This window comes from Mirounga angustirostris, unplaced genomic scaffold, assembly GCF_029215605.1.
Source record: "Mirounga angustirostris isolate CCGP_5_RB_7025 unplaced genomic scaffold, mMirAng1.0.hap1 SCAF_99, whole genome shotgun sequence".
NCBI classification, from domain to species: Eukaryota; Metazoa; Chordata; class Mammalia; order Carnivora; family Phocidae; genus Mirounga; species Mirounga angustirostris.
The window spans coordinates 49,041-70,495 of record NW_026991807.1 but is presented as its reverse complement, the minus strand read 5'-3'; the positions used below and the strand labels follow the sequence as shown (position 1 = coordinate 70,495).

Sequence of the window (21,455 nt, the reverse complement as noted above, 5' to 3'; positions counted from 1 at the left end):
CACTGTGCACGGTCGGGCCAGAGAGTCCCCTGGGGGCCAGGCACCCTGGTCTCTGCCCACTTCATGCCAGGAGCACACACTCCCTGCCCCAGATGTTAACAGGAAAGGTCCTAACACAGGACCTCATGTCCCCTGGGGGCGGCATCACCAGCGAAGTGGCCCTGCTCTCTGTGGGGAGGTCAGCAGCTAGCAGCAGGCCCTGGCCTCAGACGCCCTGGACTTGAACCCTACCCCACCGCTCAGCATGCTGGGCGAGCCACGTGACCTCCCTATACCTCCCCCGTAAGCTCTCTCCTAGACTGGCTGCACAGTCAGAGGGATCTGTTCATGACGAGGGCCCGAGACAGTCTCTGCCCCACAGTAAGCGATGGATAAACACTAGCTGCTATCATGAAATGAACTGCTCACAAAAAGCCTGCTCAGAAAGCAAAGCAAAGATGGTTGATGCGCAAGCGGGTGGAGGCAGAAGGCAAGCACAGTAATCGGCCCCTTCCCCAGCATGAGCCGCTTGGGGCATCCTTCACCTGGCTTTTACAGGAGGAGGCCACCCCAAGGCTCCCCACCCTGGCAGGATGCAGCCCAACTGCATACGTGGCCATGGGCTGAATGCCGTGAGGCCCCAAAGTCCGTATGCGCAAGTCCTTCCCCAGTCGGGACGGTGTTAGGAAGAAGGGCCTCAGGTTTAGAGGAAGTCAGGAGGGTGGGGTCCCCTGATGGGATCGGTGCTCCTGAGGAGTCACGAGACAGCCTGTTTCCCCTCTCTAGTCTCCCCCATGATGGGATACTGTGAGAAGGCAGCTGTCTGCGCCCCGAAGAGAGCCAGGACCCAACCGTGTTGGCCGCCTGACCTGAATTCCAGCCTCCAGAACTAGGAGACCTAACTTTCTGCTGCTCGTGCACCATCGGCCTGTGGTGCTCTTCGCAGCAGCCCCACGGCCTGAGAGAACAGGAGCCTGCCCGCTCAGCCGAGATGGGCCCCCACCTCTACGGGTGCTGAGGCCCGCCCCCCAGCAACTGCTCAGATGGCAGGTGTCACAGAGGCTCTACCCAGGCCCCAGAGGCGTGGGGCACAGCAGAGGGCAGAGGAATCCGGGGCACCTGCCAACTTGAACAGGCACCCAGGCTGAGGGCACTGCCCGGCCGGGGCGCGCAGGCGGTAATCGGCATAGGATGCGTCAGTCTCGGGGAACCCCGACCCACTCGCAGAAGCCCTAACCAGATTTTCATTTTTAAACTCAAATACTTTGAAGTTCAGCCTATTTTGGAGAAAAACAGTTCAGATTCCAATATGAAAACTGGTCAAAGGAACTAATTCACAGCGTTCTCACCCACGAAGACGTGTGATGTTCCAAACATTAGTCAGCTCCCGGGAAGGGTTTCTGAAAACTAGACAGGGGGATGAACGCCAGCTCCGTGGTCCCAGCAGGGCAAGCTGAGGCTGCCCGATGCCCTCTTCTCTCCTCTGTAAACAAGGGGCAGTCCCCCTGACCCCCAGAGACCCTGGGAGAGGGAGGCCGTGAGTCCGCCGCGGTGCAGGCCGGCCCCTCTGCCACCAGCTCCCCACGCCTCACTGCTTCACCTCACTGATGCTCGTGTCACCTTCTCAGGAGAGCATCTGGACGCTCTGACTGAAGATTACGCCCCAGGTCCAGGCTGCTGTCGCCACCTCCCACCTCTGTCTCGACCCAGGGCGCTTGTCTCCTCCCCGCACGCTCCAGGCCTCCTTACTGACCCAACGTGTAGGTCGGTGCTTGTCCCCCTCACCAGAACACACACTCCAGGCCAGGGACTTCCTGGGGGCACCCCAAGCCCTAAGAGCCTGACCCATCACAGAGGCTCATCAAATACTGGGTTATTTTACATCATAGACACCCCCAAAAACAAAAAGCAAAGCTACTGAGAGCCGTCTCCAGAAAGGCTACTGAGCACCAGGCACGGGGTACAAGACAGGCGCTGATCGCATCCTTGAGTTTATGACCTGGAGGCAGTCATTCCACACCCCAGACTCTGCCCCCTACAGACTCTGAGCCACGTGCAGGTGTCCCGGCGGGGGAGGGGGTGTCATTGGAAGCTGCCGGAGGAGGTGCAGCCTCTGAACGTGCAGTTGGCCTGGCCCCTGAGCTGGAAATGTCCCCCTGGGACAACCGGGGCACACTTAGAAGGGAGACACAGTCCCCTGGGGCCTGGTGCTCACTGTGGGCCTCTCACAGCCAGGCCACGAAAGCCACACACCACACCCTCCACCCGGAGGAGAGAAGCACTCAGCTGGGGACACAAAGAAAAGTCTACGGCTTCTCCTGCCTGGGAAGGCCTGTGGGCACGTGGATCACAACCTCAAGGTCTTCCAAGGGCACGAGCTCCTGTGGCAAAGAGGACGGAACGCCCGCTAACCTCCCGCACAGAGGGGACTCCAGCCCCTCTCCCTCGCAGCACTGCATGTCATCTCCTCGCGCCCCCGCCCACCTGCAGGACAGGATGTGTGGCTCTCGCTGACGGACTTCACCAGCCGGAGGTCACCGCTCGGGACCTGAAGGAGGCTCTGCCGAAGGCTGTGGCTCCTGCTCGGGGCCCGGCGCCTCCTGCGGCTTGCGGCGCTCCTGCCGCTGGCTGTGGTTGCGCAGGACGCGGTGGGCCGTCTCCATGACCACGTCGGTGTTCAGGCTCTCGGCTGCCACGGCCAGGAGCCCGTCATCGTCCTCGCCGGCATCCCAGGCGTCGCTGGTGTTGCTCTCAAACTCCGGGAAGGTGCTGATGCTCTTGGCCTTCACGGGTGTGGCGGGCGCCTTGGGCGCGCCCTTGAGCAAGCTGCAAAGCAAAGGCAGACTTCAGCTGTCCCCTCGGAGGCTGGAGCGGAGTCACCCCACGACCGGTCAGAAAGGAGCCCATGGATGAAAGGTGCACATTCAAGCTTCCAGTGTCAACTGAGCTGAGGGTGAAGAGCAAGCACAACCCAAAGAGGCATCCGAGAGAGGACTCCTGGGGCACCCAGGGGGCTCAGTCGGTTAAATGTCTGCCTTCGGCTCAGGTTGTGATCCCGGGGTCCTGGGATCGAGCCCCACATCGGACTCCCTGCTCGGTGGGGAGTCTGCTTCTCCCTCGCCCCCCTCCCTACCCCCCCACTCTTGTGCCCTCGCTCTCCTTCTCAAATAAATAATCCTAAAAAAAAAAACAGAAGAGGACTCCTAGGATTCGGGGGCAGGAAGGAGAGGCTCTCGAGGGGCAGTACCGCTCAGCAGTCTCTGCTCAGTGACAGAAGCCACTCAGGAGGAACCCCAGCACCGCAGTCACGGCATTCACAGGGAGTCCCCAAACCTCACACGGGCCAGTGCCCGCAAACCTCCTAAGGCAGCAGTGGGGGCGGCGGGGGCAGGAGCGGCTGTCCTTCGGCGTGCAGATGCGACACAGCACCACTAGAGCAAGAGCCCCCGCGGGGGGCCCAGTGACACCCGCCAACACGGGCGGGGGGTCACACCAGCCCCCTGCGTGGCTCTGGTGGAGGAGCCAGACACAGGGGCAGAGCGTGCAGTGGAGGGCAAGGGAAGTGAGCTGACCACCGAGAACAGGCCCGGGGCCAGGCCCTCCCCGTCAGCTAAGGGGGTGCCAGCTTCGTGCTCTCCTCCACTTTGGGCTGGGCTTCCTCCTCTGCCCTTGTCCGGAGGACCAGTCGTGCGAGGCCCTGGCGCGTGTCTGCTCGAGGGAAGACCACGCTGCTCCCCTCAGGACCCCGAGGAGGCCGGCGGGTCACCAGGACGCCCAGGCGCGTGCGTGATGCAGCATGACCACAGGCCTCACTTACGTGCCGTGTAACAGTGGGTCGAAGGGGGGGTGCTGGGCGCCGTACACATGCTGGATGCTGTTTAAAAAGAAAGGAAAACCGATTAGCTTCTCTCCAGCTTCCTCAAGAGCCCACACTAACTCGGGAAAAGGACCAGTTCCCAGTAACCTACACGCCTGAGCAGCAACTCTCCCTCAGCTGCCACGGGTCCCGAGGGCCCGTCTGGAAGGGATGAATGGCGCCACACAGGTCCACGCCACACACACAACGGGGCATTCAGCCTGCCGGGCAAATGGGCCTCAGCCCGGGGAGCCGCAGCCCTGACCGCATCGGCAGGGCCTCAGGCGCCGCTGCCGACGAGGCTGCTGGGAGCTGGGAGCCACTCAGCATCGCCCAGTTCCAGCAGCCTCTGCTCCCGGACCGTGTGCCAGCGGCAGGACTACGAACTAATGCTGAAATGCCCGTCTGGAAATTCCCATCTGCTGCCATTTCGTCAATAACAGAATGCAGAATCACGAAAAGAAGATAAATGTGTTTTTTAAAGGCTTAATGATTTTATTATAAAAGTTTTCTGGGGGCGCCCGGGGGGCTCAGTCGGTTAAGCGTCTGTCTTCAGGTCAGGTCATGATCCCAGGGTCCTGGGATCGAGCCCCACATTGGGCTCCCTGCTCCGCGGGAAGCCTGCTTCTCCCTCTCCCACTGCTGCTCCCCCACTCGTGCCCTCTCTCTCTCTCTCTCTCTCTCTCTCCCTCTCTAATTAAGTAAAATCTTTTTTAAAAAGATAAAAATTAAATTTAAAAATAAAGTCTTCTGTTCATCAGAGTAAACTTGGAAAACAGATGGAAACAAAACAGCCCCCGTGGCAGACACCAGGGCGGTCCACTGAGTGGCCGCACCCGCACCCCTTCCTCGGTGGGGGCGTCCAGCCAGGGGAGGCCCTGTGACCCAGCGCAGCTCAGTCACCAGCAGTGTGGGCCCTTCCTCATCTGCCTGGAACACACATGTGAGGCCTAGAGGTTCCCCAGCCTCATGCCACCATGAGAAATGAGCAGGAGATATCAACCACCCGAGAACGCGGGCACGGCAGGAAGATGAGAAAGAGCACGGGTCTCGGGGGCACTGCAGCCCTGCCAACACCTTCATCTTAGCCCAGCACCAGAACTATAAGACAGCAAGTGTGTATTATAAGCCAATAGGGTTATGCTGATTTGTTACAGCAGCAGCAGAAAACCAAAAGAGAACAGAATGGTGACAGACAGGTGACAAAGCCATCATCTTGGCTTATGGAAGCTTAAAGGTCTCTGTGGTTAAGTCAACCTCACTTTTATGCGTTACACGGGGCTCTCCTTTGAGGACTCTACTTAAAAAGGCCCACCCCCAACTGTCTTAGTCCATCCCGGCTGCTATAACAAAAATACCACGCATGTGGCAGCTTAAAAAAAAGACATTTATTCCCCACAGTTCTGGAGGCTGGACGTCCAAGATCAAGGTGCTGGCAGATTTGGTATCTGGTGAGGGCCTCAGCTGGTGCCTTCTGCTGCGTCCCCACCCAGCGGAGGCAGGGAAGCTCTCTGGGGTCTCTTTTATAAAGGCTCCAATCCCACCCTGGGGGACTCCAGCCTCAGGACCTCCTCACCCCCTCAAAACCCCCACCTCCTAACACCCTCAGTCTGGTGGGTAGGGCTTCCTGTGAGTTTTGGGAGCGCACGAACATTCAGCCCAGCCGACTTACTGAGATGGCATAAATCTCCAACTGTGTCCTAGTTCCACACTTGTGTGGTTTTATTTTTTACCCTTGAGTATTGAGTCACCTAGAATTTATTTTATTTTGCTACAGACTGTAGAAAACTTTTTTTTTTCTTTTGACAGAGAGAGAGATAGCGATAGCAGGAACACAAGCAGTGGGAGTGGGAGTGGGAGAAGGAGGCTCCCCGCCGAGCAGGGAGCCCGATGTGGGGCTCGATCCCAGGACCCTGGGACCATGACCTGAGCCGAAGGCAGACGCTTAAGGATTGAGCCACCCAGGCGCCTGTAGAAAACTTTTTAAAAAAATAATCCACTGCTCCAATGACATTGGTTAAAAACCTATCCTATTCCCTACTGGTTTGCGGACACTGTCTTCAATACGCAGGAGATTACTCTATGCTGGGGCATTTTTTCAGTTTTCCATTCATTCCTCCATGTCTGTGCCTGTGACACAACATTTTAATTACAGAAAATGTTCCCTTTTATATCCTAAAATGTTTCAGCAAAATTTAACGGACATTCGATAGCCCCCACGTTGCGACGGGGTTGTGAGGAGTACGAGGCAGGCAAAGACAAGCACACTGGACTCCAAACTCGCACGAACCTTTAAGTTTACCTACAAAAATAAAAAAAAATGAATTGGCGCTTATAATGTTCTTGGACAACAAAAACATGGTAAACTGGAATATTATTCAGTGAAATAGTCATCAGCTAAAAAATAAAGTGCTAGCTCACGCTGTCACACGGAAGAAACTTGAAACCATCACGCTACGCGTGGGAAGCCAGTCATGAAAAAACACCTATTCTGGGGCGCCGGGGTGGCTCAGCCGTTGGGTGTCTGCCTTCGGCTCAGGTCATGATCCCGGGGTCTTGGGATCGAGCCCCACGTCGGGCTCCCTGCTCCGAGGGAGGCCTGCTTCTCCCTCTCCCACTCCCCCTGCTTGTTCCTGCTCTCACTAACACTCCCTCTCTGTCAAATAAATAAAAATCTTAAAAAAAAAAAACCCTATTCTATGATCTCACTGACATGAAATGTCTAGAAGGGAGACAGAAGGGAGACTAGTGGTTGCCTGGGGTGGAGGATGGGAGACTGGGGTGACAGCAGAAGACTACAGGGCTTCTTCCTGAGGGGACAAACATATTCTAACGTTGACTGTGGCGACGGATACACCGCAGTACCACTGACTTTCACCCCTTAAATGAGGGAATGGTGTTGTACGTGAATTTTAATGGGTGAACTATTATTATATGTGAGTCTCAATGAAGATGTAAGTTTTTAAAGGCAGCACAGTTTCCACCTGGTTCTCTTGGGTTGTCTCTTGGAACCCAGCCACCAGGCTTTGAAGAAGCCCACGTGTAAGCACTAGAACCACAGCTTCCAGGGGGTGTCCCAGCTGATGATGGCCGGCATCAACCTCGACAGGCGTGAGTCACCAGCCTTCTTCTGATTTCCCTCCCAGCCTCTGAACCTTCCCAGTGACACCATGGAAAAGAGACCAGTCTGACCCACAGAATCCAGGAGGGTTTGGGGGTTTGTTGTTGTTGTTGGAAAGAAAGAGTATCAGCCCACGGAGGTCATGCACAACCCCTCTGTCGTGGTCCCTTTCCAGAAATCTCTTGGAGGCTTCCCCGACCTTGGTAGAAAGTTTCCTGTTTTAAGAAACAAAGGGCCTGGGTAATTGCTCTAGGCTTTAGCTTCCTCGTCTCGGAAATGGGAATAAGAACGTGTAAGAAATGAGACAGCCATAAATGGCAGCAGCTTGACTACCGCCAAGTGACCTACAGACAGCATTCACCGGTACTATGCACCTACCTTGCTGGCTTGCACCCTTCCCTTATGTCTCAGTACACGAATAGGGCTCAAAACCAGCAGGCAGTGGGCCTCTGCCCTCTATGTGCAAGGCATTTCCATGGGTCTTGCAGTGTTACCACACGCTGCAGGCCCCTTGCCTCCCAGGAAAACGCCAATGCATTAATTCTTCATGGGCACACCACTTGTGTTTATTGAGCAGAAAATGTTCCAGCAAAGTTCAAGCTCAGACTAAAAGGCATCTCGTTTTATCTTATTAAAATTGCATTTTTATCTGGTCTTGCATAGCCAAAAAGAAAAACAGGCTTCATCTAAAGCCATTTTAAAAGAATAAGTAGCACATCATGAAATCATTCTTTAAAAAATATGTTCACCAATAAACTTTTTAATGAATTGTACTGCTTAAAAACACCACAGTAACTCATTGCTTTAAAGAGCACCCAAGTGATTCCTCACAAAAAGCAGATACACACGACATAATGCTACTTCTAGGCACACGCCATGAAAACCCCTTGTGTAAGGACGCAGGAGGCAGGTTCAGCGATGTCGCTAACGCTAAAAAGAAAAAAAAAAAATTAAGAAAAACTTTTATCCATCATCAACTGAAGAATGAATTCACATTATCCCTTTGTCCATTATCAACTGAGTAACAAATAAACAAACTGGAACATACACCTATAATGGAATACTAACTACAATAAAAACGAAGGAACTACAAGAACCAAGATCGGTGAACTTACAAGCCTACCACTGAAGAGTAACTTGAATATGCACAGTATGATGTCATCTATAAAAAGTTTTTAAAACGAGAAAATGAAACTATCTACCGTGTCGGATACATACATGGTGGTCAAAACTCCCAGCTCATGATGGTGATGAAAACAAACGGAGAATAGGATGGGAGCGGAGGGCTGGGGGTGGAGGGGACTCTGGGGCCGGGAAGAGGATGCAACGGCTTCAACTCCGAAGAGCCAAAGTGCGCAAACAGTCCCGAGGCCCATCGGTGGGTGACCAGGCACACGCCGGAATATACCGTCAGCTTCCAACAAGGAATGAAGGGCTGACAGCCGCTCCCACGTGGATGAAGCCTGGAAACATCACGCGCAGCGAAAGGAACCAGTCACGAAGACCACATTCATATGATCCCACACACATGAATAAGCACATGTCCAGAATAAGCAAGTCTACAGAAACAGAAAGCAGATGAGTGGCAGCCAGGGGCTGGGGAGGAGGGACTGGGGAGTCACGGCTGGTGAGGCAAATGCTCTAAAATTGACTATGGTGATGATCGTCCAACTCCACAGACTAAAAACACTGAACTGTACACTTTAAGTGAGTGAAATAGAGGACAGGTAAATGACGTCTCCACAAAGATGCTGAAAGGAAGGGAGGAAAGGGGGGGGGAGGGAGGGAGGGAGGGAGGGAGGGAGGGGGAGAGGCGGAAGAAGCAGGAGGGTCTCCTCCCTGACCGGGTGTCCGGGAAGGTGGCTGTGCCGCGGGGGGTGAAGGCTGGAGCAAGGCAGCCCTTCTGCACCAGCCACCCGGCTGGCCTTTAAACAGGTCCGAGTCTACCTCTGCAGCCCCGAATGACAGAAGTCCCTAATGCCACCAGCCCAGAACAAAACATTTTAGTAGCTTCAAGTGAAAATGACAGACATGATATCACCCCTGAACTAAGACCACAAAACTTCAGAAGGATTCATTGGTTATCAGCAGGCCAACAGTGGGGACCACAGCTACATTTTCTGGGCGGGCGGGTCTCCATCCTGTATATAGTATACGTAGTGTATAGCGTTAGCGACCACACAACTGGGTGGCCGGGAAGGACTCTCAGATGGAAGAACAAATGCACGAGAACTCAGGATGAGTCATGGACCCAACCCTGTGGCCCCACAGAGGTTCCCATCCAGCTGAGAGGGAGGCGCCCAGACCAAGGACTGTACCCCACAGGGCAGCCCAGGGACAGGCAGGTGGAGAGATGCCCCCCAGGATGGCGCCCGGAAGAGGACCCCCCGACAATAGCCCCTGAGTTCTCAACAGAGCACACCCCTCCTGCATGAGGCACAGGGAGTCACCCCTGCAACGCCCCCACCAGGAAGGGGAAGGCAGGCAACAGAGACAGTAAAGCTGAGATTCACCACAAGCAGGAGGTGGGAGCGAGGGGCGCCCCAGGCAGAGGGGGTCACAGGTGAGGGCAGGCTGGAGACACGGGTCAGCTGGGGGAGGCCCACAGAAGAGAGACGGGGGCCCCTGAACAATCACCGCTGGCTCCTCAGGACTCTGCTCCACCACCTTTACAACTCGGGCAGGGAAAGTATAATAAAAACCAGAATCTAAGGCTGTCTGAGTGCCCACTTGTGGATGGCCAAGTGCTCAAGCCTGGTCCCCCTTGCAGAGCACCCTTCATTCGGCAGACACTGGCTGAGCATCTGCTGCAGGCAGCGGCACCGGAGCTGGAGAGACGCCAGGGAGCCAGGGACACAGGGACAACCCCTGCCCGCCCCCGGCTCCCACGATGGCAGGCGATCATCTGAACACAGGTGAGCAGAGCAGCGGGAGAAGCAAGAGGGCGATTCTCTCCCGCGTGTCCTGGCAAACATGTCTCTGGTCTAACTAGGACGCCCCACCACCAAGGCCCTGGCTTGGCAACAAAACTGACGAGCCAGGGACCAGGATGGCTCTCTGTTCCTCAGTGAAAGGCTGGAGTAGCAGGGCTGCTTTCAGCCCTGAGACAGTGAAGCGTGAGAGGAAGGGAAAGTACGGAAAAGAAGTGTCCTAAGCACCTAAAAGGAAACCAAGAGCCTATGCCGGTTTAGGATGAAGTGCTCACGCGCAGCTCGGGCGCGGGGCATCAGTGGGCAGGTCGGGAGCCCCCGCCGCGGCCACCACCTCCCCAGCCACCAGCCTCCCCGGCCGGGCTCACAAACCATGCTGCGCCCCCTCTGCGCTCAACATGCTTTTCTGAAATATGAACTCAATTAGCGACTGATTTACCATTAGGCTCGCTCTAACACACAGCGATGTTCCCCAGGTTTATAAAATATTCAGAAGAAGTAAGTTTTCCAAGGAAATTAACTTTAGAGGGCTTCACAGGAAAATGCGTGAATCACCATTATCACCACAGCAAACAATTCCATCGTCCCTCCACCCACAGCAGAGTCTGGAGCTCTCGGCCCCCGCGGAGCCAGCTGCAGGCACACGTGGCCCCACGGACCCAGACCGGAGCACCTCTCGAGCTGTTCCAGCAATGACACCCGCGCCACCCCACCCGGCATTGCCGCTCAGCCTGTCCCACACGCTCTTGGCCATCCAGTGCCCCCACGGGGCCAGAGCTCCCCGTGAAAGGGACAGGATTTGTCTCCTGCCATGCTCCTTGGGGCCCCCAGAACCCAGCAGAGACTCGGGCAGCTGTTGAGTCGATCAGCAGGTTGCTCCATGGACAGTCTCTTGAAATAGATCTTGGAAATGAGCATGTTTACAATAAAGTGCTCCTCCACATGAGAAGAGGAACGTGTGAACTCACAGATACAGGGGACAGGCTGGTGGCTGCCTGATGTGGGGGGAGTCAGGCAAAAGGGTGAAGGTGGGCAGGAGGCACAAACTTAAATAAGTCCTGGGGAAGTGATGTGGGCAGCACGGTGACTACAGTTGGTAACACGGTGTCGCAGACTTGACCGCAGCTGACAGATAAGACCTCACAAGTTCTCATCAGAAGAAAAGCAATCTGAACCTTGTGTGGTGGTGGAGGTTAAGGACAGGCTGTGGTGATCATCTCACAAGATATACACGTATCAAATCATTACACTGTCGCCCAAAACTCATACAATGTTCTACGTCCACGAGACCTCAACCCAGACAAAAGTGATGGGTGTGTATTATGGAAAACAGAAGACACGATGAGTAGGAAGAAAGGAGGCTTTGGAATCAGCAGGGAAAGTGTATAGCGTGGTGGCCAGCCACCCCCAAGTCCCACCTTCCTTCAATCCTCCTGCCCTCGTCTGGCCTCCAGACGCACCTCGTCCAGCCCTCCCGACCTTGCTCTCCATCCCCCCATGCCACCGCACCCCCTTTCCTGCCGGCCTGTCCAGGGGCTCCTCAGACTGTTCTGCACATTCCTGACCGCCACACCCCACAGCCGAGGCCCCAGCCCTGCCTTCTTCCCACTTTACGGGAAACCACGCGCTTTCCTGATGCTCCTGACCGTCTCTAGGTAAAGGGTTCTCAAACCGCTGCCTCTGGGGAACCACTGGCAACTCAGCCACACGCTCCCCTCCTCACATTAACGGGTCCAATACGGAAGTCAGCTCTGCCCCAGTTGCCACACCTCGTGCCCACTTCTCACAGTGTCCAGCCCCGGGACAACCCCCACGGATCAGGCAGAAGACTAACGAGCGCACCCTGCCTCCTGCACCCCCTCACGCCCCTCTGCCACCAGCAGCTCCCGGCCCTCCTGGGCCGCCAACGTCTGTGGCGTCAAAACCCACCTGCTATCCCCACCACCCTGGATCGGGGCTCGGTCTCTCCTCCTGCCCAGGTCACCAACTCCCTCCATGACCTAATCTCCATGAATGGCAATCCAGGAGCCCAAGGGCCCCCCTCCCCTCCTCCCTGAAGCAGGCCACCCGCATTCAGCCAATCTCCACTTCCTCCTAAACCCTGAACCACTTCCCACAGCTCCACCCTCCCCACTGTCACTGTCCCACGCGGCTGCCTCTGGTTCTGGTCTCGGCTCTGCCAGTCAGGGGACAGCTTCACTCCCCAGCTCAAAGTCTGCAAGGTCTTCCTGTCGCCCTTGGGGAACAACTGGAACCTTCCCTGTTCCTCTCCCGCCCCTCCCGACACCAACACCCCCGCTTGGGGCCAGCGCTGTCCTCCAGCCCACCCCGTCTGAAAGCCCAGCCCCCTCGGTCAGGTCCCTGCTAGCAACGCTCTTCTCTCCTGTTCACCTTTTCCTCGGCCGGGCCTTCATGCAGCCACTCGGCTGCCACACAGGCCAGCCCCGGGCCCTGTCTACAGAACACCCCCACAACCAAGTACGGACCTATAGGAACAGACGGTCATTCAAGGTCCAGTTTGAGGTCACCCCCACCCTCCTCCACCAGCATCTCCCTTCCCTCGCCCACCCTGCCCCAGGAACTGGGAGCGCCCCCCAGACTGCCCTGCAGGAGCCCAGGCCAGCAAACTTTAGGGCCTGTTGTGCACACAGAAGGCATCCAATAAATGCTTGAGACATTTAATGCTTCTTTGTTATACAAATATTTGAATGATCGAGCCTTTTACACGTGAAGGAGTTAAGTTCCACAGGACAGAGCACACTCTCTCAGAACCCAACAGGAGAGCGCCCTCTGATCAGCTCCTGCATTTCCCTGGCCTGACCCATCCCAACTGAGCCACTGAAAATCAGGCCGGTCTCTGAATCCACATTTGGTCTGGAAATAAAATGCCACACAGCTCTAGTGAGTGGTTTTGGAACAGAAAACTAATCCAAGAAAGAGCACAATCCTAAAGAGAAAACAAAACGGGGCCCAGAGCCACGCCATGGCGGCCCGACCCGAGGCACTACCAGCTCGCCCAGCAGACGGCCCGGCAGACGGCTACCATCGGCGGAGGCAGGCCTATGTGCTCCTTCCCCACCCCATCAAACTGCCCAGCGCCCCCGACAGGAGGAGGAAAATGCTTTTCTCCTCCCAGAGCCGGCCTGAATTCTGAAAGCAGCGTGGCCAGAGGCCCCCTTTAGATCCCCACGCCGACAGCCCAACACATTGTCCCACCAACTGGCTGGCCTCACCCCCTGCAAACAAGTTCACTGGAAAAACTAGAGAACCCCGGGTATCAACACCCTCAAACGGGCTGCCCCCTGCCTCCAATGTTCACAGTGGCGCCGAGGGACCCGTCCCCTTTCCAAGACCCTGCCCTTTGCCCTGCTCTCCACACACATCATGCCCAGTGCCCCGTGACATTCCCAGTCACCCTGCGGAGGGCTTTCCGTGAAGGATCAGGAGCTCATCCAGAAGACAGGAATTAAGCGCTGTTTGTCTCCCCTGGGCATAAGCCTTAGAGCCAGCAAGCCTTATTCTTTTAGTTTAGTACAAAGGTTCACTGAAAGAAGGGTCCTTTCAAAACTGGAGCAAGGTATACGCGGGAACAGGTGGAGAGCTGCTCCATGGCACATTTGAGAAGCGTACCGAGGGGGGCTGGCCACGAGCAGCATGGCCAAGCTCAAGTGCAGAGGCTGTGTGAGAAGGAAGACAGCAGGCGACAGACATGCCAGCCGGGGCAGTGGGCACACACCAGCGCCGGCGAACTCCAGACCCCCAGAGGATGGATGCCAGGACGGGCAAGAACACCCAGGAGGGTCCCCAGGGAACAGAGCTAATGCCGTCGGGGACCCAGAAGTGTCCAGCTCTGCCCTGAACTAGCATGCCTGGGCTCAGAGGCGGCTCACTCGCTTAGGAGCCGCGGGCCTGGGACAGACGCAAGCTCGGCAGCACCGTCTGGGCAGACGGGCGCACACTCGGGCAGGGCTGCCACAGGGCCTGGTGCGCGGGCTCCCCGGCCGGCTGTGCGAGCCCCGGCAACAGCATCTGCAGCCCTTAGTTCATGTGACTGCAGGCGGTCCACACTGTTCTAACCACTGACGACCACGGGCACCTACCTCTGTGACCCTCAGCACTCAGGCTGGAATTGCCATGTTAACCCCCAGAAAAGAGGAAACAGCATTTCAGAATGGGGGAACACAAAGACTAGGGATACTCAAAATGAAAGTCCCCCAAGCCCAGGGCCCCACAGACGGAAAGAACCCAGGCTGCCCCATTCCCTCTGGGCCTCCCAACCCCTCCGCCTCTGGCCTGTGGAGGGAATATCAGGGTGAAATTAGAAGAAGCTGTTCCTCTCCTCCTGAAGAACCCCCACACTGTGCAAATCCGAGCGCACGGGAACCGCGTTCCTGACCCCCAGGCCAGAGGAGCCGGGCGAGGGCCGAGCCCAGGGGCCAGCAGTGGGAGCCAGCTCTGCCACCCACCCACAGCCCAGGCTTCCGGGTCTGCAAACCCCCGGCCGCAGGGAGGGCCGACGGTGCGGCGCGTGTCAGGACCCCGGCAGGAGAGAAGCAGTCTGGAGCGTACAGTGTCACAACAAGGCCCACAGTGCCTCGTCCGGGGTGTGGCACAAAACCCTGCCCCAGGACGTCTGTCCGCAGCCTCGCTCGGCATTGTCTGAGCTCCCAGGGCCCGGCACAGGGCCATCCCAACACCCGGCTGTCTGCAGGACCCCCCTGGCGGACCCGTGCTGCACCCCGAAGGGCCTGCAGGGCCAGACTCCAAACTGCACACGTCTGAGCACCAGGAAGCTGAGGAGCGGTTAGAGACAGAGCTGCTGGAGAGGCCGGGGCGGGGCAGGTGTCCCCTACTGGCCCCGGTCACTGCGCCACCGTCGTCCTCCGTGCTGCACGCAGGCAGGGCTAGCCCAGGGCAGTCTGGGGAACAGAGAAACAGACGTAGGCTCCCAGGGCACTTTGACTCGTTCCCACCCATGTCCTCCGACCATGTCTTCACAGCCCTCGGGGAATGGAATACTTGCCCCTGCTCTCAGTTTAAAAAAAAAAATGTTTAATCAAAATCATCAGGGATTTATTTATTTTAATCATTTCTGTCCTCACTTAAGATTAACCCACAAGAGTCTAGACTTGCTACATTAGACAAATGTGTAAAAGAGAAAAAATATGATTCACATCACGTTCATCTTTCAAAATGTTTCCAGACCAGCTAAAAAGGCATTTAGTAACATCAAACAGGACCACCAAGAAACAAACAAGCAAGAGGAACTGTGTGCATAGCAAACCACCCCCACCCCCACCCCCGGTGCTTCCAAGGCGCTGGCACAGTAAGACCAACTCCACTTACAGACGGAGCCCAGAGAGACCCGCTCGCACAGGACACAAAGACCCACCCGAGAGAGTCCCGGGCTCCTCGCAACACGGGAAGAGAGGAATAAGCAGGCACTCCGTCCAAACAGCCACTTCAAAAATACAAGCAAGGAAACAAACAGGTTTCTGAAAACACAAGAGCAAGCTGGTCAGGGCAGCAGATCCGAGCTTCCGGAAAAAGAGGCAGGGCCTCCACCTAGTTCCTGGACCCAAGGAGACATGAGGAAGAGCCCTCCCAGTGCTGTTCCAGTCCTTCGGGACTAAATGCACTTTGCAGAGGTGGGCGGTGAGGGGCCAGCCCACCCGGGAAGACGGAAGCAGGTGCCCTGTCCACATTCAAGGGCAAGACTCTGCAGGGTCAGGTGCGGAGGGCTACCCACAACCCTTCCCATCCAACATCCCTCCCGCACATTCCTCCAACCTTCCTCCTCCCACTTCAGGGTTTTTCTGTGGCTGCTCTAACGGTCCTCCACACACAGCCTGAAACGCACTTATTATCTTAAAGTCTGGAGGTCAGAGTCCAAGGCAGTTCTCACGGGACTAAAGTGTAGGTGTTGGCCACTGCACTCATTTCTGGACGCTCTGGGGAGAGTCCACGTCCTGCTCATGCAGGCTGTTGGCAGAATCCAGTTTCCTGCGGTTGTAGGACCGAGGTTCCCGCCGGCTGCAAGCAGAAGGCCACTCCAAATGCTGGAGGCCACCGCACCCCCCGGCTCATGGCCCCCGCCTCCACTTTCAGAGCCAGCGACAAGACAAGCGTCCATCTGCTGTTGATTCTGACCACTTTTAAGCGCTCACTCCATTCTACTGGACCCACCAGGCCACCCAGGAAAAGGTACCACCTCAGGGTCAGCAGATCTGCACCTTCCACTCTTTGGCCATGTGGTCTGGTTCCAGGTTCCAGGGATAAGGATGCAGACATCTTTGGGGTTCATCATTCTGCAACCACGCCCCATCCCTCCGGCCAGAACCCTGGTGATTGCCACCCTTCAGTGCTTCATGGCGGCCCTTTTCTATGGCCTTCCGAGCCCTGCCCGCCTCCCACCCCTCTTCTCACAAGGCTCCCCTCCTGCCGTCCTCCTCCCCAGCCCCAGGGTCCCCACAGCACCCTTCCCCTGCCAGGAGTGCTCTGACGCCCACCCCGCATCTCCGCATCTGTGCATCTCTGTGGGCTGGCTCCCTCTCCACCTACAGGTCTCAGGTCAGGCATGACCTCTTCTGGAAGGGCATGGCCTTCCATTGACACAGGGTCCTGTGCTTCTGCCAATGCCCCCAGATGATGACCTTCGAAGAACATACCAATGTGCTTACCGTCTCCCTCACCCCAGCAGCCTCTGAGAGCCACATCTCTTGGCTCAGCATTCAGCACGGGACCTGGCACACAGAATGCGTTCTGAACGAATGAACTGTCCCCCCAACAAGTCCTCCCCTCAGCTGATGAGTGATGGCGGCCTGTTACAATGACGGTGGAGCTCATGTCTCACCGGCTCGGAGACTCCTCGGGCTGTGACCGCTGGAAGCTGAAAGCTGTCGGAGCCACAACACCATGAGCTGTCTTCTCCTCCAGCTCCACCCCAAGCACCCACAGCCTTGCCGATTCAATCTGGGCCCTTCCTGCCTCCATCCCGCTCACAAACGTCGCCCTCCACAGGCCCCACCGCCCGCACGGCCTCCTGTGCGCAGCGCTCGCGGCCCCGGCGGACCCAAGCCGGAGGGCCGCCTGCGCTCGCACCGCGGTGGGCGGTGACTTCGTCCTGCCACTGACAGCTAAGTGTGGCAAGAGTGCCACCCACAACTGCAGAGAGCAGCCGCCCCTCGGAGCCAAGTGGGTCACTGGCCCAAGAGAGAACCAGCCCCAGAGAGTCACAGACTGAACGCGTCCTGATCCCCATCACCCGCCCTCTGATTCTCGCAGCACCACCATCCTCTCTCACCGGGACGTTCACCACAGCCTCCGAACTGGTCTCCCTGCGTCCGTCCTTCCCTCCCAGCCCCTAACCTGCCATCCACCCAGAGGCCAAAGGGATCCTGCCACACCTCTGCCAAGACCCTCCAAAGCGCTCCCCCATCAGAATAAGAGACAGAAAGCCCACGTCTTTCCACTGTGACCACGAGGCCTGCCCCCACCAGCTTCCGGACCTCGTGCCCCAGGACTCTCCCCCTCCTCCCTTGGCTCCAGGCACCAGGCCCCCCGCTCTTCTCGAGCACACCGCTGTCGCTCCCAACCGGGGACTTTCCACTGGCCCTCTGCCCAGACCACTGTCCTCCCAGCCACCCAGGGGGCCTGTTCGCTCACCTCCTGTGAGTCCTCAAATGTTACCTCCTCTGTGAGACCTTCTCTGGCCACCTTATCACCGGGAAACCCTCCCCACTCCACACGCCTCCCAATCCCAATTCTCTGCTTGAGGTTTCAATAACAGGATAACAGTTCCCACCTTCTCAGGGGTAACTCTCTTCTTAACTTAGTCATGGTCTCTATTCTCTGCCCCTCCAGCTCCGCTGTAAGCTCTGAGACAGCACTGGTTCTGAGCTGTTTTGTTCACTGGTGTATCTCTAGCCCCTGGAACTGTTATTGGCACCAAGAGTTGGTTAAACAAATATCTACTGAATGAATGAATTTTCAAACTCTCAAAGCTCCTCCAAGAGGCCCTCTCTCGTGCTCATCAAAGAGAATCGGACCAGACCGAACAAATATGTGCCTGGAGATCTCAGCCACTTAGGTCTCATCCAGCTTCAGCAGGTTACACTGGCAGAAACTGATGGCCCCAGGGGTGACATGACCTGGTGAAAGTCACACAGAGATTAATAGAAAAAAAAAGGCTGAAACCCAGACCACAGAACCAAGTCAGAGGTGCTTCCACCACATCACACATCCTGCTTCACCCAGAAGCTTCTAAGAAAGCCCCAGCCAAATAGACAACCTGAGGACCAGCGTGAATAGAGGAGGGGGTGCTACTGGCAAGACCACCTCTCATGCAGTGTGAGACCCTGGCCAAATCACCTACTAGAGATACACCAGTGACACAGTTTTTTTGGTAAGACTCCATAATTTAAAAGATGATGGCAGGGCGCCTGGGTGGCTCAGTCGGTTAAGCGACTGCCTTCGGCTCAGGTCATGATCCTGGAGTCCCGGGATCGAGTCCCGCATTGGGCTCCCTGCTCGGCGGGGAGTCTGCTTCTGCCTCTGACCCTCCCCCTCTCACGCTCTCTCTCTTTCTCTCTCAAATAAATAAATAAAATCTTTAAAAAAAGAAAAAGAAATCTTGACATCTGGGGCGCCTGGGTGGCTCAATTGGTTGGGCGACTGCCTTCAGCTCACGTCATGATCCTGGAGTCCCAGGATCGAGTCCCGAATCGGGCTCCCTGCTCGGCGGGGAGCCTGCTTCTCCCTCTGACCCTCCCCCCTCTCTCTCATTCTCTCTCTCTCAAATAAATAAATAAAATCTTTAAAAAAAGAAAAGAAATCCTCAGTGTGGGGGCGCCTGGGTGGCTCAGTCGGTTGGGCGACTGCCTTCGGCTCGGGTCACGATCCTGGAGTCCCGGGATCGAGTCCCGCATCGGGCTCCCTGCTCGGCGGGGGGTCTGCTTCTCCCTCTGGCCCCCCCCCTCTCATGTGCTCTCTCTCATTCTCTCTCTCAAATAAATAAATAAAATCTTTAAAAAAGAAAAAGAAACCTTGACATCCGTTTCTCTCTAATCTAAGTTCGCCAGGCACTGTCCACGCACTGTCTTCACCTTCCCCGGGGCGCGGGCCGGGGATCAGCCGCACGCTGATCAGGACTTTGGAGCCGAACAGCTTCCAGGGTGCACCCGGGTCATTGCACGCACTTCATTTTTTGTTTAATTTCTTTTTCTTAATTCGCTTCCTGCTGCGGACTCAAGAAAGGAGTTGGTTTTGCGGCCGGAAGGTGGGGTACGTGGAAATTCACAGGGAGGCTCAAATCCACCGGAGCGAGTCCTCGAGCTCGAGGCCAAACGCAGCCGAGCGCGGGAGGGACAAGAAGGCCATTCAAGTGGGTCCCACCGCCGCGCCCCCCCGGAGAGGCGATCGCCCGGCAAGCGAAGCCGAGCGCGGGAGGGACAAGAAGGCCATTCAAGGGGGTCCCACCGCCGCGCCAGCCGGAGAGGCGATCGCCCGGCAAGTGCAGCCGAGCGCGGGAGGGACAAGAAGGCCATTCAAGGGGGTCCCACCGCCGCGCCCCCCGGAGAGGCGATCGCCCGGCAAGCGCAGCCCGCGCGGCCAGCGGGCCAGGTCCGCACTCCCCGAACCCTTCGCAGCGCGACCCGAGTCGGTCCCCTTGGGCTTCCCAGGGCGCCCGGGATGTCACCGAGGAGAGCCTGCCGAGGAGTGTCACCGAGGAGAGCCTGCCGAGGAGTGTCACCGAGGGGAGCCTGCGGCCTCGGGAAGACTCGCGACCAGCTGCTCCTCCTCCCTTCAAGCCTCGGTCTGCGCGCAGCCCCCGTCACCGCCCAGACCCTGCGCTCGAGCCCCCCGGCCCCCCAACGTCCCTCTCGTCCCCAGCAGCCCTCTCCCAGCCCAGCTCACCCCTCCCCAGACCCCCGACTCCTCCCGCAGCCCCGCGGGCCCACGCGCCCGCCCGACCTCCGAGCCCTGACACCGACCGGCCTCCCCGTCACACCCACCTGCCCGGGACTTCGCCGTTGCTGCGCCTCCAGAACCGCTTCCGGGCCCCGTCGCCGGCCATGGCCCCTCCTCCTCCCTCAGGCCCGCGGCCCGACACCTCGAGCGCGGCCGGCCAGGCCCGGCGGCCCTTTCCTGCACCCCGAGCGGCCCCTCAGCGGCCCCCGGACGCCCGAGCCCAGCGCCCAGAGGCTCTTCCGCCTGCTCCCGGAAGTCCCGCCTCCACACGCCCGGAAGTCCCGCCTCCGCCCAGGCGCGCCGGACGCAAGGCGCGGGCGTGACGGCATTAAGGGGTGACGCCGGGGAGGGGTGTGGCGGCTGCGGTGCGGGCGGCTGCGGTCCGTGTGGTGGCGGCTGGCTGGGGCCCCCGTCCGGCTCTGTGCTCTGCCGCCGGGCGAGGCGGCGGGAGGGTCCGGGGCGCGCGGAGGCAGCGAGGGGCAGCGGGGTCGGCGGGGGGTGGGGGGGGGCGGGGGCGCCTGGGGGTCGCGGAACCCGGCGCAGGAAGCCCGCGGCAGGGTTTTCGAAGAGTCGGCGCGAAGCGGAGCGGAGGGAGAGTCCGTCTACACTGGTGGGGCGCCGGGCGGCTCAGTCGGCCCGCCGTCTGCCTTGGACTCGGGTCATGACCCCAGAGCCCAGAGGCTCTTCCGCCTGCTCCCGGAAGTCCCGCCTCCGCGCGCCCGGAAGTCCCGCCTCCGCCCAGGCGCGCTGGACGCAAGGCGCGGGCGTGACGGCATTCAAGGGCGACGCCGGGGAGGGGTGTGGTGGCTGCGGTGCGGGCGGCTGGCTGGGGCCCCGTCCGGCTCTGTGCTCTGCCGCCGGGCGAGGCGGCGGGAGGGCCCGGGGCGCGCGGAGGCAGCGAGGGGCAGCGGGGTCGGCGGAGCGGGGGGGGGGGGGGGGGGGGGCGCCTGGGGGTCGCGGAACCCGGCGCAGGAAGCCCCCAGCAGGGTTTTCGAAGAGTCGGCACGAAGCGGAGCGGAGGGAGAGTCCGTCTACACGGGTGGGGCGCCGGGCGGCTCTGTCGGCCCGCCGTCTGCCTTGGACTCGGATCATGACCCCAGGGCCCTGGGCTCGAGCCCCGTCGGGCCCCCGCTCGGCGGGGAGACTCTGCTTCCCCCTCCGCCTGCCCCTTCCCGGCTGGTGCCCTCGCTCGCTCGACAGCTCGCTCGAGTGAATGAAATCTTTGAAAAGAGCGAGTCTGCGTTGGTTACGTGGTGAAATGACAGCTGCTGAAGTTATGTTTCGGTGTTTCGGTGTTTGCTTCTTTTAACTCGCCGTAGCCAACGAAGATGTGGGGTGACGTGCGTGACTGGCGCTGGATTTCTCTTGGTCGCAGACCCGGACCGAGAAGCCAGGTCCTGGCCTTTCCCGACTGCAGGACAGTCTAACTTCGGGAGTCCGCGGACGCACCTCCGCCAGTTCTCTCGTGAGACAAGAATTGGGCTCCATGTGTAAGTGTGCCCGTGCCCCTCGCTTACTGATGGGTAGCACTGATGGAGTTCTTGCCACACGCAAGATCTGCGCCGGGTTCTTTACATGCAGTACGGCAGCCGTATGCCCA

The 21,455-nt window shown here is 58.2% G+C and overlaps 1 protein-coding gene across 1 annotated transcript; it reads right to left on the bottom strand.

Moving 5' to 3' along the window:
• Positions 1-2,449: 2,449 nt before the first annotated feature.
• Positions 2,450-20,106, bottom strand: LOC135363354 (TBC1 domain family member 22A-like). The gene is made up of 3 exons (XM_064583897.1): positions 19,900-20,106; positions 3,797-3,853; positions 2,450-2,805 (listed from the first exon to the last, which is right to left on the bottom strand). Exons 1-3 carry the CDS (start codon positions 19,959-19,961, stop codon positions 2,514-2,516), a joined length of 411 nt encoding a protein of 136 aa, XP_064439967.1. The 5' UTR covers positions 19,962-20,106; the 3' UTR covers positions 2,450-2,513.
• Between the last annotated feature and the right edge of the window lie 1,349 nt (positions 20,107-21,455).